This window comes from Mesocricetus auratus, unplaced genomic scaffold, assembly GCF_017639785.1.
Source record: "Mesocricetus auratus isolate SY011 unplaced genomic scaffold, BCM_Maur_2.0 Super-Scaffold_100025, whole genome shotgun sequence".
In the NCBI taxonomy this organism is placed as follows: Eukaryota; Metazoa; Chordata; class Mammalia; order Rodentia; family Cricetidae; genus Mesocricetus; species Mesocricetus auratus.
The window spans coordinates 21,482,501-21,507,368 of record NW_024429206.1 but is presented as its reverse complement, the minus strand read 5'-3'; the positions used below and the strand labels follow the sequence as shown (position 1 = coordinate 21,507,368).

The 24,868-nt window shown below is 44.3% G+C and overlaps 2 protein-coding genes and 1 long non-coding RNA gene across 3 annotated transcripts in view; all 3 read left to right on the top strand.

The window, feature by feature from the left end:
- Positions 1 to 24,868, top strand: part of Galnt17 (polypeptide N-acetylgalactosaminyltransferase 17) — a 397,683-nt gene that overhangs the window by 81,665 nt on the left and 291,150 nt on the right. The gene's annotated exons all lie outside the window — the stretch shown is intronic.
- Positions 1 to 24,868, top strand: part of LOC121134070 — a 66,232-nt gene that overhangs the window by 41,317 nt on the left and 47 nt on the right. Inside the window, exon 2 of the long non-coding RNA XR_005871099.1 lies at positions 23,701 to 24,868. This exon is cut by the window's right edge and continues 47 nt beyond it. This is a non-coding gene — a long non-coding RNA (uncharacterized LOC121134070). The remainder of the gene's footprint in view (positions 1 to 23,700) is intronic.
- LOC121134068 (eukaryotic translation initiation factor 1) lies at positions 20,340 to 20,948 on the top strand. Its single transcript, XM_040731691.1, has one exon. The coding sequence runs from the start codon at positions 20,500 to 20,502 to the stop codon at positions 20,839 to 20,841; it is 342 nt and encodes a 113-aa protein (XP_040587625.1). The 5' UTR covers positions 20,340 to 20,499; the 3' UTR covers positions 20,842 to 20,948.

Here is a 24,868-nt window from a genome sequence, read left to right as displayed (position 1 = left end):
CTGTGCTCTGGACTACCAGTGAAACTAGCAACTAGCTACTTTTTTTTTTTTTGTTTTTTCGAGACAGGGTTTCCCTGTGTAGCTTTGGAGGCTGTCCTGGAACTAGCTCTGTAGACCAGGCTGGCCTCGAACTCACAGAGATCTGCCTGCCTCTGCCTCTGCCTCTGCCTCCCAAGTGCTGGGATTAAAGGCGTGCGCCACCAACGCCCGGCACAACTAGCTACTTTTTAACTAGTTCTTGTTTTCTTGACTCCCCCTCAGTTGAGGGTCTGTAACCTGGAACTGTGAGTCAAATAAACCTGTTCTCCTTTAAGTTGCTTTTGTCGGGTTATTTTTATCATAGCATCCGGGAAAGGAACTAGTACAGGGGCCTTTTTGTGTTCTTTGCTCCAGTAACTTTCTGTGCCAGCTAGTTTTTTTGCCAACTTGACACAACTGAGGAATCGCCTCCATCAGATCGACCTGTAGGCAAGTCTGCTGGGCGTTTTCTTAACTAAGGATGGATGTGGGAGGGTCCAGACCACTGTGGGTGTTGCTCAGTGGGTCTTGGGTGGTGTCCCAAAGCAGGCTGAGCAAACCATGAGGAACAAGCCTGTAAGCAGCGCTCCTCCATGGTCTCTTGTTCAGTTCCTGCCTCCAGGTTCCTGCCTTGAGTTACGCCCTGGCGTCCCTCGGAGATGGACTGCCACCTGTGAGCCAGATAGACCCTTTCCTTTCCAGGTTGCTTTTGGTCACCGTGTTTATTTCTCACAGCAACAGAAAGCAAACTGAGTCACGTTCCGAGAAGCCTAAAGGAGTGAGTGCATTTTGCTTTCCAACATCCCTGAGGCTTTGCCCTTAAGCCCTGCTTTAATTTCAAGTAGAGAAACCATTTGTATCAGGAGCCCCAGTAAATCCTTTCCTCTCTGCAACAAGATCACTTACTTATGTGGTACTTGCTTGTTCTTCATTTGTTTATTATTGTGTGTGTGTGAATGTGTACAAGTGTGTATATAGAGGCCGGAGAGCAGTCTTCACTCTCCTTTACATACTGTCCGCTCTGTTTTTAAGGACGGGGGGGGGGGGGGGGGTCTTTTCACAGGCCCAGGGGTCACAAGGTAGGCTAGATTCCCTGACCACAGGGCCCTGAGGCTCCTCCTCTCTCTACTTCCCAAGTGCTGACATTACAAATGTAAGGTATCATGCCTGGCCCTTCTTTGTGGGCTCTGGGAACTGAACTCAAGTCCTCATGCTCGTGTGGCAGGCACTTGACTGACGGATTCATCTTCCCAGTCCTCTGTTGGTATTGTTTGTTGAGTTTGTTTTTTTTTCTGAGGCTGGGTCTTACTCTCCAGCCCAGGCTGGTCCCCAGTTCATAGTCTTCTTCCTGCTCAGCTCTCTCAGTTGTTGGGAATCCAGATGTAAGCCGCTGGGCCTGGTGTGTTAAAAAGTCATTTAATTCAGTATGTAAATTTCTCACAAATCCTTTGCTTCCGACTCATGAAAACAGTATTTAATGTGTGTCATTGTGGAGATGGACTCTAGCAAGTGACTTGAGTCCCATCAGCCACGAGGGGCGCGTTCATTTGCTCTTCTATTCTTTGCGGGGACCTACCATTCATCGTTTCCTGGTGACCCTCGATGCCAGGTCGTTCTCTGTGTTTGGGTGAAGCTTAGTCTTTTCTCTCATGTCTCTTCTGATCTTTGGCAAGTCAGCTTGGGAGTCTTGAAAGAGAATTACAATGCCCATTGTTTAGTTTTGGGGAAAAGCTAGAAGCTACTGAAATCACATCTGGTTGGAGTTAAATGTTACTGGAAAGAGCAGTGGTTGCTTTTCCCTTTCTGTTTTGTTTTAAAATGCCACTCTAGGCTGGGGAAACAGCTCAATGGCTAAAGTGCTTGCCATACAAGCGTGAGGATCAGAGTTCGGGTCCCCAGAACCCATGTAAATGCTGGGTGGGCATGGTAGCCCACCAGTAACAACCAGCCTAAACCTGTCCATGTCGATTTATATCTGTAAATGGAAGATATCATCTTTTAAAAAGACATAAAATATTGATTCTGAAACCTGCCTGGGCCCAATTCTTAAACATAAATTTCTGACCCTATAAGCTCCTCCCAGTGCTCTGTGGATTTTTCTGGAACTCATCAGTATATTTCCAGTATAGAGAATGTGAACCTAACTCCCAGGAGAGTTGTTATTTGTGCTAGAAATCTGGAAACTAGAATGACCAATGAAACTCAACTACCGTTGTCTGGCCAAATCCCATCGCACTGCCGGTCTGAGAAGAAGATTCTGGGTCTGGTTTAAAGCGAGAGCGTCGCTCACACAGCCCAGATATCCATGGACTTCCGCCAAGAGAAGTCTTCATTCACTGCCAGCTTCAGCTTGAGAGGCAATGTCGGCAAGTGGGGTGGAATCACAGAGTGCCACGTTAGTACATTTGTCAGTGTATTACCATCCATGTCACTCACCCATCCCACAACATATTGAAAGAACCCGAGCCAGGAAGGAGCTCAAGCTGGAGATCTTGAGATGCAAATAGCCTGCTGCCATCTCTCTGCCATGAGAGCTGAGATAGACAGAACATTGCCCAGATGCAGTTCCAGCCTGAGGCGCTGGATGTGTGTGGCTGTACTAGCTACTTGCCTTATTATTCAGGTTTTGCTGCTGCTGTTGTTGTTTGAACAGAATGTCTTTTTTTTTTAGGTTTTGCTTTTGTTTGTTTGTTTAATAATTCGTTTAACTTTATTTTATGTGCATTGGTGTGAGGGTATGAGATCCCCTGGAACTGCAGTTACAGACAGTTGGGAGCCGCCATGTGGGTGCTGGGGATTGAACCTGGGTCCTTTGGAAGAACATCCAGTGCTCTTAACCACTGAGCCATCTCTCCAGCCCTGAATAGAATATCTTTTATTTACCATGTGACAGTTGTGTGCATGTACGTAATGTATCTTGATCATTTCCACCCCAACTCCCCCTTCCATTCCAGCCAATTACCCCATCACACCCCCTTCTCCCATTAATGCTCTGTCTTTTTTGTGAATAACCCACTGTGTCTGATTAGGACTGCCTGCTAGAATGTTGACTTGATCGTGTGCGTGTGACCATAACTACAGCTAGTTCCCGAGTTCCGTGGCCTTGTCGTGTCCAGAAGACAGCATGTCACAGTGCTCCTCCCCCTCCTTCAGTGCTTACATTTTTTTCCTGAAGGCGGATCTTATGCCTTATGAATGTTTACATCACAGACACATACACTAATCCTCTAGGCTTTCCTTAATGCAATCAAGCTAATAATTAAAAATTAGCATCATGTGAGCTTACAGTGGATGGGGGAGAGGAATCCCTGCCAGGAGTGTTATCCACAGTGTGGTCTCAGGGAAGGTAACCACTGAGTGGAAACCCAGAAGTTAAGTAGGACTGTTCCAACCGAAAGCCATGCCAACAGAGGGAATAGTGTGGGTAAGGCCTTGATCATGTCTACCTAGCTCAGCATCCTCAGATATTTAGTCTTATTGTGGGTTCACGAGAGGAGTGAATGAGGTGGGGGGATGATGAAACTAGGTTGAGTGTTCCATGTCTTATTACCTAAGTGTTTGCACTGATGGGCATATATATTTTTAGTGTTCTGATACTGCAGTCAAGCTTAGCCTACAGAGTGAGTTCAAGGCTAGCCTGAGCAACTTCGTGAGACCCTGTGTCAAAGCAAGATTTATACAAGGGCTGGGGACATATCTCAGTAGTAGAGTGTTTTCCTAGAAGCCCCCAGTGAGGTAGAGTGGGCATGACTCCAATGGAGAGCCTAGAATTCCCCAGTGAGGGGCTAGGGGAGATGACTCAGATTTAGAACACTTTAGAGCTCCAACTAATTTGTGTGAAAATGTGACCCCTCCCCTGCATTGCTGTAGGAATTCCTGAGATACCATCTGTGTTGGGTGGCTGAGCACTTGCCTTGGCCACTTCTGGGCTGTTCTTTGATTAACATAGAAATTAGTTCTTTTATGTGGCTCAGAATTTGTAGGCTCCACTAATTTTAAGAGCCGATATTTAAGGACTCTGGTGTAACTCCAACTTGTTCTTTTTTGGGGCAGTGGGTGCAGGATATTTCAATTTAATTCATTCTACCTTCTCATTTTTCACACCAGTTGTCTTATTATTCTTAACTATTATTAAAAGGAATGATAAAATGTAATTAACCATCTGGGACATATTCTTGCTTCCCATTAGTCAGAGCATCTATTATAAAAGCTCTCCAAAGTTCAGCTTTGGAAATAAATTCTCAAAGTAGGTGGATTAGCTAATGAATTTTTCTACTCTAAAGATGATTGGCTATTTTTTCTTTCTTCAACCAAGACAGGACTTCCACCAGTCAAAGTGGGGAAAACTAGAAGCAAAAGAAATAGGACCAAGTTATCCATATAATATACTGTGTAAAAGCTGTGGATTTGATATGTTTTTTGTAAGTCTTCTGTACAAGGTTTCATGTAAAAGCTGTGGATTTGATATGTTTTTTGTAAGTCTTCTGTACAAGGCTTTGCCACTCATATTTATGGATTTAATAGTTAACCTTGACTTCAGGGAGATAACTCTGTATTCATACAGAATACTTGTTTGAGGTCTCTGAGAATCATTATTATTATTCATCCCCTTCTGTGGGAGTGGGAAAACCAGATTTGGCTCTGAACAGTGAAGATGTCGGAAGTCCTTGCTTGTCTAGTGGAGACTCCACAGTTAATTTTAGGTTTGTTTGGGGATGTGATCAAGAAGGAATTATATCATGGACTACTGTCTCCATGCCATCTGTTATGTGACTTATCTGTGATGTAAATGAATGTCTTTTTTACCCCAGATAAGATACCAATGAGAGACCAAAGAAATGAGTCCATACAAGTCCAATGTGCTGAACCAATGAGTCTATTTGGCTTATTCATAAGAGGGTTGATGAGGGGTTACTTATAAGATCCTCACTGGAGGATTCTAGGTTGATATTCTACCACCACTGAACCATGCCTCTAGCCCCTCACTGGGGGATTCTAGGCAGGTGCTCTCCCACTGGGCCACATCCCAGCACTTCACTAGGGGATTCTAGGCAGGTGCTCTACCACTGAACTATGCCCCCAGCCCCTCATTGGGGGATTCTAGGCAAGCTGACTTTTGTCAGCTCCACCTGAAGCTGTTTGCTGTAATCATGAATCCCCAAAGCACAATGCTGAGTCATGTCCAGGAGAGAGCATTTCATGCTCCATGAACCCTTCCATGATTTCTCATTAGCCTGATAAGGTTTAATTCAAGTTAATTTCTTTTCTCAAAGTTCTGATAAAGCTAGCTTACAAGTCAGCTGTGTTTCTTTTGTGTGTCCAGCCCCCATGCTAGACTCTGAAGATCCAGGAACGGATGAAGCATGAGCCCAGAAAGTGTCTGTGCTTATGATGAAGACAGCTATGGGCTTATAGTAATAGTACATCTCACAAAAAAGCCACTGAACAAAAAGTTTACACCATGATGGGGAAATCATGGCGGCAGGAGCGTGAGGCAGCTGGTCACGTGACACCCACAGTCAGGAAGCAGAGAGAGATGGATGCTGGCGCTCAGCTCACTGTCTCCTTTGTATTCAGTCTGGGACCCCAGATCATGGGATGGTGCTGTCCACATTCAGGGTGAGTCTTTCCTCCTTACTTTAAACTCTGTGGAAACATGCTCACAGACACACACAAAGGTTTGTGTCTTCAATGATTCTGTGTCCTGTTACATTGACGATACTAACCATCATGGGTGTCCCTTTGGAGGCATGGGAAATTTCAGAGAGGTGCCATTTATGCTGGGTTCTGATGTACTCATATGCATTTGATTGACAGAAAGCTAGGGGAAGCTACTTAAAATCAAAAGAACATAGGCAAAAACATGACTTGGGAGGTCATGGGGGTCAGGGCACAAGAGCTATGGCTCAGCAGTTAACAGTGCATACTGTTTTGTTTTGTTTTTTCCAGAGGACCCAAGTTAGATTTGGACACCCACAGTCACATCCATATGGAAACACATACTCTACCCATAACTACAAAAAATAAAAAACAAATCATTAGCAAAAAAGAAAGCCTTGAATAGGGCTTTGGGTTTTCCTTCCTTCCTTCCTTGCTATGAGCGTTGGTGAGTGTGACGGGGTGTGGGGTGGGAGCATGGTATACATGTGGAGGTCAGAGGACAACTTAGCACATACATGTTTATGTTTCCACCCTTACATGGGTTCATGGGATGGAACTTGGCTTGCAGGGCAAATGCCTTTTGCTACTGAGTTACCCTGCCAGCCTTCTGTGTGCTTCTCCCAAGTGATGCTCAGGCTGTGAGTCCGAGGGACGTAGGAAAGGAAGCTGAACAAGAAGCCCATCCTGATGGTATTTAATGTGGTAGCACATGCCTTAGACGCCAAGCCTGGAATGCGGTGCTCCGTGCAGAAGCAGCAGGGAGTCCCCACAGGAGGGATGTCTAGGAGCTTTATGCCCAAATAAGTGTCAAAAGCCAGGGATTAAATAAAGCTTCAGGTATCTGTGTAAGAGGACTGTGGAATTTGGAAAACACAAAATGTGTTGTTTTAGCCACTGAATGGTGATTGTGTTCTCTCTACCTCCATATGTGTGTGTGTGTGTGTGTGTGTGTGTGTGTGTATGCATGTCAAGTTAGTTCTGTCCCGTGTAGTTTCTGGGGCTCAAACTCAAGTCAGGTTTGATAACAAGTACCTTTACCCACTGAACCGTCTCACTGAAACCCTGGTTGTATTTTCTTATTTTGTGCAAGCAAGTATTTTCTCTCCAAATAAAAGGAGGAGAAATGGTTTCTGGCTGCCATTCCTATCCAAGATTGGCTGAACAGCATCATCTTGCACCGGTTGCCCAAGATGATAGAAACTGAAGATAGCAGAGTTTGCCTAAATGAAGCTGGTGTGCCTCTTTAAAGTGGGCAGGGAGGCCAGCAGTGGTAATCTGTCATCCCTGCTACAAGTTCAAGACCAGACTGGGATACAGAGTGAGTTCAAGGCTAACCTGGATGATGTAGTAAGACACTGTTTCAAAATAAAAGGTGAGAAGAGGGTTGGAGAATGTTGCTCAATGGCAGGGCGTTTGTATGGCACAAAGAAAGCTACACATTCAATCCCTGCACCTTTGCATACATAGAAAAATGTCTGTATGGAAGAGGAGACCTGCAGCCCCCTATCTTGTCATATGTGTAAAAATGTTAAGATGTAATGCCAAAATTAACACTAACATTAAGAGTAGATGGGGAAGACATCTCACTCTACTTCTGAGCCATAAATCCAAGCCCTTCCTGGGGGATTCTAGGTACGTGCTCTATCACTGAGCCACACCCCCAAGTCCTCACTGGAGAATTCTAGGCAAGTGCTCTACCACTGAGCCACACCCCAGTTCTGAGATACAGTCTTTAGATATTTCCAAGCACAAGAAGAATTCTTCTTGTTCTGATGACCTTGGGGATAGTCTCAGAATGCAGTGGAATGGTTTTCCTCTAACCATTGGTGTTGCCTAACATTGTAATGGGTTGTTCAGTAAGAGTGAAGCTGCCTGAGTGGAGAGGTGAAAACATTAAGACTATTGACAAGAGATTTGCTTGTCTTAGCTGTGGGTTCCACCCAGTGACTGCTCATATCTATCCCAACTTGGGGACTCAACAGATGTCTTCATTCCTCTCATTCTTCTTTCTCCCTGACCCCCAGGAGAGATCCTGATCTGGGAAGACGCTAGAAGTTAGTTGAGTAGGCGGCTGATTGACAGCCAGCCTCTGCTTTCATTATTTCAGTGGGAGGGATCTACCTGCAGGCAAATTTGAGCAAAGTATTTTTAGTAAAGACAGCTGTTTTCCGGGGACCTAGTTCCTAGAAAGGCTCTGCTCCTCCTCTTCTATGTCAGACGTTATCATTGTGTAAGACTCACTCGTGGAGTGGCTGTTTGAATCCCTCCCTCCTTTCCTTCTTCCCTTCCTCCTCTCTTTCCTAACTCACTCCCTCCATGCCTCCCTCCTTTCCTTCTTCCCTTCCTCCTCTCTTTCCTTCCTCACTCCCTCCATGCCTCCCTCCTTTCATTCTTCCCTTCCTTCTCTCTTTCCTCCCTCCCTCCCTTCATCCCTCCCTCTCTTCTTTTCTTCCTTCCCTCTTTCCCCTCCCTCCCTTCCTTCCTCCTTCTTTCCCTCTCTTCCTCCTCATTCTCTTCCTCCTTCCTCCCTTCCTTCTCTCCACTCATCTTCCTTCTCTGTCTTCCACCCATCCCCACCTCTCTTTCTACTCTTTTCCCCTTATGCTAGCAATTACAGCAGTTGAACCCATGGTCTCTTGCTCAAGCCAGCGTGCCTGCATTAATCTCCACCCCTACCTCTGAATCATTTTATTTTTCACCTCTACACTAGTTTAATTCTCAAGGATTTTAAACCAAGGTATTACATTTTAATAACTATGACTATACATAGTGGCATGCATCTGTAACCCCAGCACTGGAGAGGCTGAGGCAGACGGATTGCTGTGAGCTCAAATCTAGGTTGAAGTACAGAGTGAGTTCCAGGTCGGCTTGACAATATGGCAGACCTTATGTCAAACAAAATAACGAAGACTTTCAGTGTATAAAGACAACATTCTGTTCAATGTCAAACACCCTAGCCAGTCCTAGCAGAACAGACCTAGGATTCTGCTTAGCTGACTGTGGTGGGAGAATTCCAATCTCAAAGATAGCCTGGGCTAAGGATGGAGTTTAAGGCGGGGCTGGGCATCTTCATGAGAGCATAGCTCAGCAGGAAATAAGAACTAAAGATACAGCTCAGTGGGAGAGTGCTTGCATATGTATCCCCAGTACAGCAAAATAATAATAATGATGATAATAATAATAATAATAATAATAATAATAATAATAATAATAATACAAAAACCTTCTGGTCCCTAGTGGGTTATCCTGGGACTGATTCTCCTATTTGTCTGGGAGTACCCCAGAGAGTTTGAAAAATTCCCATGTCTGGTTTCACCTAGTAGGATTAGACAGTAAACGTAATCTTTTAGAAGCATCAAAAGCTTTGAGAGCTCTCTCGGTCTTTTCAGCTTGCTGGCCAGTCCAACCTCCCAGCTGGAGCCAGTTGGTCTCAGTTCCATTTTGAACTTTAAAGAGAGTAAGCTGTGCAGCTTCCAGGCCCAGCACTTACAGGCAGACTCTAGGGGGTGTCTTGGTCCTTTGGAAATGGGTCCCTTGGAAGACTTGGCATGATTTCTCGGAACTAAATTCAGGTCCTCTGCAAGAGTTCTTAACCACTGAGCCATCTCTTCAGTCCTAGGAGCACTTACAAACTGATGCCATATTCCCTGAGTCTTTGGATTGGTGTCTGGTCTTGTAGTTGTGACAGTAGTAATAATGATGGTGATGATTGCCAGAATCCTTCTCAAGTCTAATCCTGTTTGCACTTGACCTTCTGGTAGGTGTTGATCTAAATCAGTGGTTCTTAACCTTCCTAATGCTTTGACGCTTTAACACAGTTCCTCATGTTGTGGTGACTCCCCAACCATAAAATTGTTTGTATTGCTTCTTCATAACTATAATTTTGCTACTGTTATGAATCATAATGCAAATATCTGTGTTTTCCAATGGTCTTAGGCAATCCCTGTGAAAGGGTTATTTGACCCCAAAGGGGCCACACCTACAGGTTAAGAATCACTTGTCTAAACTCTCTTTAATTCTTGGCTTCTCCCCAAGTGACATTCTCTGAAGATTCATGTATCAAAGTCCCAACTCCTTGGTCCTCGAAGAATGTGTTCATATTTGAAGGTGAGGTCTTTAAAGATTGTTACAGCAAAATTTGTGAAGTGTGATGGGCACAGCTTCCTTTGATTACTGATCTGACTGTGTTAAGGACCATTTAGAGCATTGATGAGACACACCTCTGGGATGGGCTGTGAGGGTGTTTCCAGAAAGGTTTAACTGAATAGGGCAGATACTTCCTAACAGTAGGCAGTGCCATCCCCTGGGCTGGACCCCTGGACTGAAGAAAAAGGTGAGTGTGAGCTAAGAAGCAGCTTTCCCCTCTTATTTCCTGGTGGTGGATCTAATGTGAATAGATGCCTGCCTCTTATGCCTCCATGCCTTCCCAACCATGGTGGATTGTGTCCTTGAACTATGAGTCACAATACAGTCTTTCTTCCTTAAGTTGCCTTTATCAGGTATTTTGTCACAGCAGTGAGAAGAGTGACTAACCCAACTGGCCGTCTTTATATCGGTCATGGCCATCAAGAGAAGGGATTCAAGGCCTTCCGTCAACTGTCCTCTGGCTTGCACTTCCTGGCCTTTGAAACTCTTTCTGGAATCTTCTCTGGCAAATGTCTATACTCATCAACACTCACCAAGCTTTAGAATATCAGCCTTTGATGCATAGGCTTGTTTGATAATCTGGAATTTGCTAGAATATTGTGCACAGTGTTTGCCAGGAGGAGAAGCTAGCTCTGGGAACTTTGTCTATTCACGTGTAAACATTTGGGTGTTCATGATGAAGCCAGGGAGCCAGGCAATTGTCTGTTGCTAGGACAATTCCTCTCCTTGCTACCCTGCAATAACAATGACTCTATTAACCTTGGCTGAGCTTGGTTGATATTTTATTTCCCTCTCTTCTGTGAGGCTGTGGGGTCTTGAAAATGGGTGTATATCAACCTCAGAGCTGGAAATGACTCTGAAATAATTTATGAGGAGGAATCATTGAGCTGGAAATATTAGGGAGCAAGCTCCTTGCCTGTGTATCACCAGAGATGGGCTCTCCCTAAGGTAATGTTCTTGTGTCTGTTCCAGTAGCATCTGCAGATGAAGTTTGTACCTCTCTTTCTCCTGTGACCTCTAAAGGTTTACTTTTAAAAGACACATTATCCCCCTTTATCCTGTTTATTCTTTAAGACTGTAGGAAACAGTAGATTTCTGTGTTTAAAAAACAGGTCATTCCTGAGGAGATGGTTCTATTGTTAGGAGTTGTCATGTAGCTTGAGGAACTAAACTTAATCCCCAGCACCCATGTAAAAGCTGGTGTGATGGCATGTACATAAGCCCACCACTGTATAGGAAGAGGCAGGAGAATCCCCGTAGCCAGTAAGCCTAGTCAAATTGTTAAGCCCCAGATCCCTGTGAGAGACCCTGTCTCACAAAACAAAGTGGCCACTAACTCAGAAATGACACTTGAAGTTAACCTTAGTCTCCACCCTCATGTGCACACTCATGAACACAGCTCCCCACTTCATGCCACCCCCAACACACGCTTGTTGCCCAATCAGCCTAGGCCAATGGGTGAGCTCCAGTTCTCAGTGAGAGACCCTCTCTCAAAAGTAAGATGAATATCACCTAATGAATGACACCTAAGGTTGTCCTCTAGCATCTACATACATTCATAAATGTACACACACACACACACTACACACACACACACACACACACCACACCACACCACGCACACACACACCACATACACAAACACATAGACATCCACAGGACACAGTGGGGGGTGTTCTAAAGCATTACAAGTTGGGAAAACAGCACGACGGACTTAATATATGCATTACTGAGCCTCAGCAATTCTCATGCCTTCCAGCACCCCCACATGCATCTTTCTGCCTCTTTCAGCAGATTTATTTGAGTAGTAGATGTTTGCTGAGTGGACGAATAAGGGAATTAAAAAAAAAGTGTTGAAGAGTAATTGCCATTTGATCCATAACGGAAGACCTTGGCTTTAGTTTAAGGCATTCCTTCTGAACACAGTCTGAAATTCAACTGAAAAGAAGAAAGAAAGAAAAGTAACTTAGGTAATTTAAAATCTGCATGCTGAGTTAGTTTTGTCCTTATCTTATGTGACCGTATGACCATATTTAGTTAGACCAAACCGAGAGAGAGAGAGAGAGAGAGAGAGAGAGAGAGAGAGAGAGAGAGAGAGAGAGCGCAAGACATGCCCCAAATTAAAAAAATAGTTCTCACATTAAATATTTCATGCTTTATTTTTATTATTTTAGTTACATGTTTTCCTTACAAAAATTCAAAAGAATCATGGTCTGTGGGTCCACAAGTCCTCTAAGGGAAGAATTGGTTTTCCAGAGCTGTTCATGTTGATACACATCTGTCATCCCAGTTAATGAGAAGACTTAGACAGTATTTGAAGTTCAAGGCTAGTGTGGTCAACATAGTAAGACTTTGTCTCAAACTAAAAAAATAAAAAGAGGTTGCAGGGTATGACTCAGTAGTAGAACACTTGCCTAGAATCCCCCAGTGAGGTCTGGGGTGTGGCTCAGTGGTAGAGCACTTTCCTAGAATCCCTCTAGAATCATCAAGGGTACTTTGGCACTATAGCTAAGTATCCATGAGCACAATCAAGATACAGAACAGCTGGTCCTGTAGTCTCAGCTAATTGAGAAGCTGAGGCAGGAGGATGGTTGAAATCTCACCTGTGCTATATAATGAATTCAAATTCTTCTTGGACAACATAGTGATATACTTCCTTAAATAGGAAAAAAGCCTACCCTTCAATTCTTTTTATATATGTGATGCATATGTTTTAGAAGGTATTTATGATAGCGTGTTTCTACATGGCTTCTCTGATAGATCTTTAAGTGTTCATTATCCTTCCCTGTGTTCCTTCTCATCTCCTACCCAAATTTAACCTTTTGTTCCATTGCTCCCTTCATCTCTTTATACTTCTAATTCTTTTGAAATCCCTCTCCATGAAGCCCTTTATAAGTTCCTGCCCTCTATGGGTGTTCCAGATGAAATAGGCATATCTGAAGATTCAAACCTAATACCAACAATGAGAGAAAACATGCAGTGTTTGTCTTTCTGGGTCCTAGGTTACCTCACTCAAAATGATGGTTTCTTGCTCCCTCCATTTACCTTTGAATTTTGTAGTGATCAAGGTGCAAAGAATGTGAGACGGCAATGCTCAGCCTTAAATTAGACACTTACAATGCACACATGCACACACACAAACATGCACACGCACATGTACCAGGGATTATTTTGGAAGAGGAGGCAGAAAGACTAAAATTCTGAGGCAGTGGATGGCCATGGGGAAGCGGTGTTTTCAGGACACAGCAGGGTAGTTGTGTGAGTGAACTCTCTGTGGTTGTGGTAGCATAAACAAGACCTGCACAAGCTGAAGCCCAGCAAAATTCCAGCATGAGCAGAAAAGGTGATCATGAAGTTCTACCCCTAGCTAAGGAGCCATTGGCAACGGATAGCTTCCGGGAGAAGGAAAGTCAGTTTCCTTTAATGATGTGGTCCCCGTAGGTCAACCATGCTCCAGTAGAAGACCACACGTTCATGAGTATATAGGCAGCACAAATCAGAATCAATAGGGTTAAAAAAGAGGAAGAAGACACAATATTGTGTGGGTAGAGAAGGGTCTGGAGATGGGGGGAGTTTGGGGTGAATATAATCAGAATACACTGTATGAAATTCTCAAGAAATAATTAAAAATTGCAAGCAAAAAAGGGCTGAAGACATCATTCATTTGTAGAGTGCCTGAGAATGGAAGCTGGGTTTCCTCCCCAGATGCCCCTAAGCACCTATTTCTCCTGCTGGTTTCTCTCTCCCTATCAGAAAGTAGGCAGCAGAATCCCCAGGCACATACCTACTCTTTGCTACTTATCTGTGAGACTTTTCAACCACCAGGCACAGTAATAGGGCAGATGGAAGCATATGTGATGTACTGGGAAAAACAGGGTGAGACTCTCACCTGCTTGTTGTAAGCTGGCCCCTGCTTCTTCAGTCAAGTGGAAGAGATGAACTCCTCTCTGGGCCACCCTTCTGGAGAGTTAAATAGCCTTCACAGGAAAAACTCAACCTGGGAGAAGAAAGGGCATGGTCATTTCCACTGGTCTTGACTTTCATTGGCTCCAACTTCAGAACCAAATACAGCCAGCCTCCCTGTGATTAGCACTGAAGGTTGAAACTGTTCCTTTACTCTCTTTCTTATTTTTATTTGTTTCATGTGCATGTAATCCCACAGTTGTGCTATAAAAACTGCTTAGAATAGCAGCTGTAGGTCTGCATGTGCTATTGGGATTTTTAATATAGAATTTCTCCTTATACCTCACAACATCTTATAAGCCACCCTCCCTACTTCCTAGAATTCAATCCCCTTGAAATGTTATTGCAGACCTTGATCCAATTTCAAACACTGTCAACTCTTGCTCATAAAAGGAACTGTGTATATAGCTTCTAGATTGTTCCTTTCCCCTCTTGGACCATTCATTTTTACAGCTCAATGCTATTCCCAGTTGGTCCCGACAGGAAAAATGGAGGGTAGTGAAATGTGGAAGACATTACTTTCTTCCTGGTTAGAGCTAGGATGAAATTTTGGCTAAAATGTAGCTTTTTGGCCTGTCTGGGGATTTGAATTATCCTTGCTATTCCCCCTTTTGACTGTGAGCAGAGTCAGCAAAAGGTTGGATGAAGGTGAACAATGGGGTATTTCTGTTTGTAGTTTGTGGTTTCTGTTCTCTTAGATTGTGTTCAGAGTTTCTATGGAACAAAAATTCTTAGGATCTTAGTTCTCACTTGTACTTTGGAACCAACAAATGGTTCTTTTTGGGTGGAAGTAAAGGGAAAAAGGAAGGAAATAAAGAGCCTTTGGTAAAGCATTCCTTTGATCAGTCATGAAAAGTTTAATTGTTAAACACAATAGTGACATTTCTAAAAAATCTTCTCAGAAGAGACTGTGTGTGTGTGTGTGTGTGTGTGTGTGTGTGTGTGTGTGTGTGTATGAGAGGGATCGCGGTATGAATTATGAGCCTCCATTGACTTCCATTTTTCATTCTTGGAGAGTTTTTATTTCAGAGATGCACACCCACAGGAAAATGCCTGGTTTGTAAACCTAGCAAATTCTATGGTATTTGTGCTTGTGGTTTTTAAGTTCTATGGTATTCATGTTCATTCTAAGCAGTGTTACAGCTCTTGTGCTGGGGTGAGAATATGCATGGTAGTTTATCACTTTTGATGATTTCTATGATATAAATATTCCCACCACAGTCTATTTTAAGCAGTGCTGTTGGTTAACAGCTCTGGGGCAAGGGTGAAGGCATTCATTGATGATTTGTAACTTTGCTAACCTTCCTGGTGTAAGTAGTCCTAACGTGGGTCCATTACAAGCAGATCTGTGTTGGCTGACAGCTTTGGGTCTGGAGTTAGGGTGTGCATTGGTGGTTTGTAGCTTTCTGTCAATTTTCCTGGTGTAAATATCCACACTGTGGTCTGTTTCAAGCTAGCGATACTTGCCAATGTCTTTGCACATGACGTAACTGTCTACCAGCTCTAGCATACCTTTGTTTCCTACATCTGATTTTCCCACCTATTCCTTGTAAGATATTAAGGGTATAGCATCTCTATTAGTACTCACAGAACAGTATAAAATGCATCACAAGATGTTGCCTGGCTGGTCCAGATCTCTAGACCCTTGTGGGTTTGTTTAGACCCAAGACCTGTGGATGCTCTAGGTCATAGACAGAACCCTCAGCAGAAACGGTCTGGATAACCGACAGCTCAGGGTTCCTTTCTGATTTGAACATCAGAGTGAGGATGGAAACTCTTTGAGAAATAGGTTAGTTATTCAGTCAACAGCAACATCATTAGAGGGATGTGCTGGGAACCATGCTTTACCCGGGAGGTACAAAGGAACACAGATCAGTTCCTTCCCTATATCTCTTGGCTGATGCGAGGTCAACACATGAATTACATTTGAGAGCAAATCTCCCAGATGGTGTCTGTGCCTCTTGCTGTCTTGGCCACTGGTTCATCCTTAGGATTTCAGTTTCCTCCTGGGTCAAGGAAGTGTAACAGTCTTTCTTCCATAACAGGTTGCCGGTGACCATCCCCGCAATAAGAGTAGTACAATTAACTTTGGACTTGTTGGAAATGTGGTTTAGAAAGCCCCACCTCAGTCTCCAAAATTAGAAGCTCTGGGGTGGGCTCATTCATGGGCTCGTGTTCAGCAAGGCTGGCAGGTGATGCTAATGCTGTTGTCCAATTCCGGGAAACTCACTGAGGCGCGGGACTGGTTCGAGTTCTGACAGGGGGATTTATAAACACAGCCCAGCTCCTGCCACACTGTCAAACAGTTCCATTTTATGGCAGCTCCACTGAGAATGCAAGAAGGCAGAGGGCATCGCATGTGCGTGTGCGTGTTCACCCATGCTCACCTGAAGGCCAGAGAACAACCTCGGGTATCATTCTTTAGGTTTCATCCACCTTTTTTTTGTTGTTGTTGTTTTTGAGATAGGGTTTCTGACCGACCTGGAATTTATCAAATAGGCTAGGCTGGCTGGCCAGTGAGTCCCAGGGGATCCACCCATCTCCACACCCCAGTTCTGGGATTACAAGTGTATGTAACCATACCCAGTACCCTCCTACCCCCAATTTGGGTGAGGGGGTGGGGGATACGTATGTACATATGTGCAGGTACATATAGAGGCCCAAGGTTGATGTTGCAAACCATCCTCCATCATTCTCCCGCCTTGTCCACTGAGGGAGGGTCTGTCATCCAAAACCCAAACCCACAGCAATACCTAGTGTTACTACAGCTTGCACTCCTATGACTTCATCTTCCACTAGCTAGTTCCTTGCCTTCGTAACACTCCTTGATGTAGCAGCGTAATTCTTTCGCACTATAATCCACATTTGTCTCTCGTTTCTCTTGTCCATCAAATCATTAACACCCAGAAGCAGAGATAGTTTCTAATGCTGTCATCTCTACAGCACCTTTGACTGACAGCCAGCCCCTATTAGGCTATAGAAGGGGCTTGGCAGCTGGACAAGTGGAGGGTCAGTGGAGAGTGAGGGTTCCGAGGTTAGTGTGGTCCAAGCCTATAATCAGAACACTTTGGGAGGATCATGAGTTTGAGGCCAGTCTGGGCTACTAAGAGAAGTGAAATCCTTTCTCAAGAATGAAACAAAACAAAACAAAGCAAGGATCTCGAGAGATGGCTCAGTGGTTAAGAGCAGAGTTCAGTTCCCAGCACCCACATCAGGCAGTTCACAACCAACTCTAATTCCAGTGGATCTCATGCCCTAGTCTGTCCTCTGTGGGCACTTGCATACGTGTGGTATACACGCACATACACAGAGAGAGATTGGAGAGGAAGAGAGAGACAGAGTAAATATACTTTTAAACCTAACAGTAAAAATAAAAAAGAAACAGAGCAGGATTCAACAAAAAGAATCAGACACTGGGCAAATCTGGGCACATTGCAGATATTCTGAGAGTCAAGAAGAGCTTGATAGTTTGCCTGAAAGTTCTTTGGAGTTCTCTAAGCTCTAAGAGAGTCCATTAAAAGTAGACATCTGTCTCGATGAGCAGGGAGCATTTCCCTTCTAGGAATAATGACTGTCATTGTCTTTATCACTCCACTGCCCATCTGTGGGCTCTCTCCCACTTACTGACATGCTGCTTTTGTTCTGTGGGTGGTCAGCTATCCCTGCAGGAAGACTGTCAGTCTTAAGGAGGGAGGGGAACTCGAGATCCGTTGTTTCTTTGCAGTTTGAAATTTTAATCTCTGCACAAAGCCTGTGTTCAGAGCCTCCTATAATTGAACATTTGTTTTGTGCTTCTCTCTGAAGATGCTTGGGAGAAGGTCAAACATGGAAGCCCAGCTGAGCTTTGAGGTTTACTCAAGGGAAGAGGATTAAGGATACAATTATAAGCTATGTGGAGATTAATCCTGATGATCAATTTAATCGGATCAAGAGATCCCCGCCCCCCCCGCCACACACACACACACACACCCAGGAGATGTGTAAAACATACTTCTGGGTATGTCTATGAGGCTGTTTCCAGAGAGGATTGTCTAAGGGTAGAAGACCCACCATGAATGTGGGTGGCATCATCCCTTAGGCTGGGAGCCTGGGTGGATTATAAAGGGTAGGAGAGAGCCAGAGATGGTGCAGCACTTAAGAGCCCTTGCTGCTCCCAGTAGAACTGAGTTTTGTTTCTAGCACCCAATGGCTCACATCTGTAACTCCAGCTCCGGGAAATCAGGCACTTTTCTTCTGGTTTCTATGGGCACCAGGCATACACATTATGCACAGACATACATGCAAGGAAACTTTATATACATAAAAGGGGGTGGGGCGAGGGAGGAGAAGGCCATCTAGCATAAGGTAGGAGTTCCCTCTGCTTCCAGGCTGCTGTAATGTGAGCTTCCCTGCTCCCCTGTATTCATGCTGTTTTGACGCTCTGAGTGCTGGGATTAAGGTCATGTGCCACCATGCTTGGCTTTGATGGTTACCAAAGTCACAGAGCCAACTGACTACGTGCCAACCTTCTTAAACCATGAACCAACCTAAATAAATAATTTCTGCCTTAAATTGTTTCAGGAGTCTTTTTCCACAAGAGTAAAGCAACAACACAAATAATAATAACCACATCAAGAATAGCTGCTTCTCATGTGCTCGGTACCACAGCTCTGTTTAATCCCCAAAGCAACCCTATCAGCAGGTGATTTTATCAGGACCCATTTGCAGATGCATAAAAGGAGGCTCAGAGGGACACATATTCTCTCTCTCTCTCTCTCTCTCTCTCTCTCTCTCTCTCTCTGTGTGTGTGTGTGTGTGTGTGTGATGTTCATGTTGATATGTGTGGTACATATATGTGTGCATGTATATGGAGACCAAAGGCAGACAGCCAGTTTTGTTTCTCAGGAGATGCCCACCCTGTTTGTTGAGACAAAGTCTCTGTTGGCCTGGAGCTCGCCAAGTAGACTAGGCCTGCTGCCTAGTGAGTCCCAGGGATAATTGTCTCTACTTCCCCGTCACTGGAATCATAAGCATGTGACACAAAGCCTGTATTTCATTTTGGTTTTGGTTTTGCATAGGCTATGGGGATCAAGCTTAGGTCCTTGTGTCTGTAAAATGAGCACTTCCATTATGAAACTATCTCTCCAACCCATCATAGAGTCACCTGCATCCTTATGCTAATTTCTCAGGTAGGCTTCCACAGATCACCTTATTGAAAACTGGAACTAAGTGACTCCAGACATCAGAAACTTATTTTTCCCACATATATTCTAGAACCCAGAAATCGGAAATCAAAATGAGCATAAAACCACACTCCTGCTGACATTTTCCTAACCTCTTCTAGATTCTGGTAGTTGAGTGTCTACACTGGTTTGACCTGTCTGCATGTCTGTAGGGATTGCCTCAGTTAAGTTAATTGTTGTGGAATGACCCAGCCTACTGGGGGTGACATCATTCCCTAGGCTCTGGGTCTTTAACTGTTTAAGACCAGAAAAATCTAGCTGAGCCCAAGAAAGCCCAAGTGAGCATGTATATATTCATTTCTCTGTGGGTGTTCGAAGTTCCTGCCTTTACTTCTAGTGAAAGAGTGTGACCTGAACTCATGTGCTAAAGTTTAAAAAAGCTTTCCTAAGTTGTTTTTTTTAAAAAAGCTTTATTTTTTAAACTTGTGTGGGTGCACATGCATGTGTATTCTGTGTGGGTGTATGTATGTGAGAACAGAGCCAGCAAAGGCCAGAAAAGGGAGTCCAATGCCCTGGAGCTGAAGTTGCAGGTAGTCATGAGCCACCCGACATGGGTTCTAGGAACTGAACTTGGGTCTTCTATAAGAATGGCGCATACTCCTGACCATGTAGCCATCTCTCCGGTTCCCTAAGTTGCTTTTTTGTCAGGGTATTTTTATCACAGCAACAGAATTGAAACTAGGGCATGAGTGAAGAGGCAAAGAGAACTCTAGTAGTCTATACTTGCTGTTTGGATGAAAGAACTCCCCTCAGCTCTCCAGCGCAGGGATCTTGCTAAGGAGGTAGAGATAAAAGATGGCAATTAGTTCCAGCTCGTGTGGAGACAAGCGCATCACCACTTTGCTGGCACCGTCAACCCTCAGGTGCACAAGACAAAACAGTGCTTCTCAACCTAACGCTGTGACCCTTTATGCAGTTTCTCATGTTGTGGTGACCCCCAACCATAAAGTTATTTTCATTGCTGCTTCAAAACTGTGATGTTGCCACTGTTATGGATAGTAATATAGATATTTTAGGAGATAGAAGTTTACTGAAGGGTCGTGACCCACAGGTTAAAAACCACTGAACTAGAGAAAGGACCGCGGCCATGGCGGCAGATGCGAGTACATTTGGTCCCTATTGAACACCAGCAAGCATCATGTAGAAACAGGAAGACTTTCTTTGCCATCTTCTGACACCTTTCACTTTCCCCTTTTGTGAGCTCATCACTGAATCAAGCCCTTTCCCTAAAGCCATGGCAGTCTCTACATGCTGGCTATTTCCTGATGTTGGAAATGGTGCTGGTGATTTTGAATTTGTGAGAAACTTATATACATTTTCTGATATCTTAAAAAGTCCATTCTGGGCCCCAGTCACTGAGCCGCCGCCGAGGACTCAGCTGCCTCCCCCTCGAGCCCCCTCGCTTCCCGACGCTCCGTCCCCCCTGCCCGCCTTCTCCCGCAGCCGCCTTCCGCAGGCCGTTTCCACCGAGGAAAAGGAATCGTGTCGTATGTCCGCTATCCAGAACCTCCACTCTTTCGACCCCTTTGCTGATGCAAGTAAGGGTGATGACCTGCTTCCTGCTGGCACTGAGGATTATATCCATATAAGAATTCAACAGAGAAACGGCAGGAAGACCCTTACTACTGTCCAAGGGATCGCTGATGATTACGATAAAAAGAAACTAGTGAAGGCGTTTAAGAAGAAATTTGCCTGCAATGGTACTGTAATTGAGCATCCAGAATATGGAGAAGTAATTCAGCTACAGGGTGACCAGCGCAAGAACATATGCCAGTTCCTGATAGAGATTGGACTGGCTAAGGACGACCAGCTGAAGGTTCATGGGTTTTAAGTGCTCGTGACTCTCAGAAGCTTAAGTGAGGATTTCCTTGCAATGAGTAGAATTTCCCTCCTGTCCCTTGTCACAAGTTTAAAAACCTCACAGCTTGTATAATGTAACCATTTGGGGTCCGTTTTTAACTTGGACTAGTGTAACTCCTCCATGCAATAAACTGAAAAGAGCCAAAAAAAAAAAAAAGTCCATTCTGACCTAACCACCTCTAAGTGTGGGAACAGTTTGTGACTTTCTACTTGATGTTTTGAAAATCCATTTGGAATATACAAGAAAAAATGGCCCATAAATTTCAGTTTAGCTTCCTGAGATAAAGATGACCTACCTGCCAGAGACAATTCTATCCTGAAATGCATCCTCCTCCACCCCACTACAGCCCAGGTCATAGGAGTGTTACCCTGTGAATTCTCTATGTCTTCCCCATCCAGCTTTTGCCTGCGTGGTGACTGAGAGTACCACTCCATGTGGGTGCCTGGGGTACTCCTTGAAAATTGCTTCCGTGGGGTGTATTTGTTCTTTTTCTTATCACTATGATCTAATACCTGACAAGAAACAACTTAAGGAGAATTTATTTTATCTCACTGTTTGAGGGGATACAGTCCATCATGACAGGTGTTCCAGTTTAATTTGTATTGCTGTAATAAAACACCTTGACATATAAAACATCTTGGGGGAGGAAGGGGTTTATATGGTTTATAATCCCAGATTACACTCCAATGTGAAATAAGTCAAGGCAAGAGCTTAAAGTGTCCCGCACAGAATTAGGAGCAGAGATGCAATACATATATGAATCTTAGCTAGCTTTCTCCTGTAATAAACAATTCAGAACTTTTTTGCCTAGGGAATGGTGCTGCCTTCAATGGGCTGACTCCTTTAGCATCAATTAGTAACCATACTGCAGACACACCCACAGGCTAACCGAATCTGGACAATTTCTCAATTGAGGGGCTTTTCTTCGAAGACTCTAGGTTGTGGCAAACTGACAATTAAAAGCTAACAACCAGGAAGTCATGGTGGCATGAGAGGCTCCTAGCTGTGACAGTGGGGGCTTGCTCATGGCAGGTTGGATGAGGAAGCAGAGAGAGAAGGTTCTGGTTCTCAGATTGCCTCCTCATTTTTCCTTTCATTCAGTCTGGGACCCAAGCCCATGGGATGGCGCCATTCCTGGCGGGTGAGTCGTCTCTCCTCAGTTAAAGCCCTTTAGAAGCAGCTTCACAGATACCCTAAGATGTGTGCTTCAGGAATGCTACAATACAGTCAAGTAGACACTCAAAATTAACCACCATCATATGAGGCAAACCCTGCAAACATCTGTGTGTTTCAGGATGCTCTGTGAATGCCAAAACCCATTTTGTGAGGTGCTTTCTTCCTCGGACTAAACCTCTGACAAAAGCCTGTTCCTCATAATGACAGCTGGCAGGCTCACGGCTCCCGACAGTGAGAGCAAGACCTAAGTGGCCTGCCTGATTTTCAGTTTGGTTTAACAAGCATTCCGAGTTTGAGATACAACCAGATGGAGACCTTTGAGCTTGGTGGGATCAACAGTAATCTAATTCACACAGCAGAGTGAAGGAAGAGCAGACGTGAAAGGCAAAGAAAGGGTCTTATTATTCCCTGCCCCTCCATCATTTAACCCTCCGCTGTGTTTGCTTGCTGCCTGTAGAATGAAGGAATGAAACATCTTTTAGCAACTCAGAGGGCTCGGTGCATGGTTAGTAGAGGGCTTGGTGCATGGCTGTCTGGCAAAGGGAGAATCTGTGTAAGAGCAGCGAAGGAGAGAAAAATATACAGGTGTGCCGGGGTGGGGAGGCAATGGTTGAAAGACGGGTGCCTCAACTGCGGCGGGGCTGAGGAGCAGGGATGTTCATATGTCAGGTTTCAGGGGGAGCCCACAAGGTGGTAGACATTTCCAGCTCTACTCGTCACTCCCAGAGCCCAGTCTCCTCCACCAGCCTCGAGAACCAGAAGAGCGGCGCGTCCCCTGGAGCTGGAGTTACAGGCGGTTCTTTGTGGTTCCACCGTGTGCTGGGAACTGAGCTCTGGTCCTCTGTAAGTGCACACAGCCAGTACTCTATGTCACGGATCTGTTTCTCCAGCTCATCTCCAAAATCCTGCAAAACCCTACTGTGGGGATGACCCCTAATCCTGTGGGGCTTTGGCTAAGAACCCAGTTCTAGTAACTCTAAACACTGGTCCGTGAAGCTGATTCCCCAGCTGCAATCCAGTCTTCTCATCTGGGAGCCCATGTGTCTTCATTGATTTCTGTGTTTTATTTCTTTCTAGACATTTATTGCCTGAGGTATTCCTAGATAATTATTATGTTAATATTTTAGCTTGTATTTTTTCTCTCATTATGTATTCTAATTGCTTTTTCTTTAGGAAAGGTGGTGTATCTCCATATCACTGGATTCCTATACTTACTTCCAGAATTATTCTTTTGATTATTCCATGCTTATTAGGTATTTAATCAATATTTGAAATGCCCATCATGCTAACATTATTTTCCATAAGTCTGAATTTCAAAATGATCATATATGTATATATATTATTTTTAACCATTTATTTTATTTCATCAGCCTAGAATTCTTCTGTGTTTTGATTCATTAGTTTTATATTTTACCTTCACTTTCCATGTTCTGTTTACTTTATTTCTTAGCTCCTACAGTAGAATTCTGGGTTCATTTATTATAATACTTTCTGGTTTAACAATAAAAAATAATTAAGGCTGTGGATTTTATTCTGAATACATGTAACTTTGCCGTAGATTATTTCCCTTTGGGATGCCACATTTTTATCCTCGTTTGTAACTCAATTTGATGAATCATTTTCCCGGTTTCCTTTTTCTGTTTTTTTCTGCAGTGATGTCATTGGAGAGAGAAATCAATAGCAAATAAACAGTCTGGAAATTGTCACTGGAGAACAAGTGCCAGACTGGGAAACACCATGAGTAGGAACAGCACAGACAGCTAAAGAAGTATGGGTTTGAATCTGAAATGCCTAATGGACTCATGATGTTTCAGGTCTCATTCTCTGGATGGTGGTGGTGTTCTGAAGGCTGTGGCACCTTCAGGAAGCGGAGGCTGGCTGGAGGAAGTAGGTAACTGGAGTGGGCCCATGATTATACCTGGCCCTGGTTCATGCCATGATCATCCTGACTGACCTTGGTGTCCGTAAGCACCTGCTTCATATTCCTGCCAGCATGCACGGGAACACTCCACGTTTGTTCTCCCACCTTGATGGAACGAGGCCCCTGAAACCATGATCCAAGACCAATCCGCCCTCTCTCTCGTGGTTTCTGTTGTGTGTTTTGTCACAGCAGCAAGAAGAGGAGTTGGGAAAGTGTCTCTGTAGAGTGCTGGTGTTGCAAGCAGGAGGACCTGAGTGTGGATTCCCGGAACCCACACGAGAATCAGAATGTTGTGCATGTGCTTATACTCCCAGGGATGGGGAAATAGGATACGAGGCAGGCAGGTCCTTGGGAGCTCCTTGGCTAAGTAGCACAGCTGACTTGGTGAGACCCCGGGCTAATGACGAGCCCTGCTTCAAACAAAAAGTGGAAGGAAGATGCCTGAGAAAAGACACCTGAGGTTGTCCTCCGGCCCCCACATTTTCAGTCGTGCATGTCCATCGTTGTGATAAAACACCCTGACTAAAAACAACTTTGGAGAGGAAAGAATTGATTTGCTTTATACTTCTGGGCCACAAACAAACAAACAAAAACCGGCCAGGCATCGACTTCAGTTTAACCAACCAACCAAGCAAGAAACCCATCAACTAACTATCCATCCAAGTAACGAGGGAATGTAGAAACTTTCCTTTTCAGAGTGCCTCCTAGGCAGGGACTTTGCCTACTTGGAGTGTCTTCTCCCAACCCATATCTGTAGCCAGTGTGGCTCTCATAAATGATTTATTTCTTCTTTCCAAAACCTCATTGTAAAACCTCTTAACCTATTACTGGTAGTGGTAACCATGTATTTCCAATTATCGTCTGGCTTTGCTGGTGGTGCCATAGGGAGTTCGTTTTGCC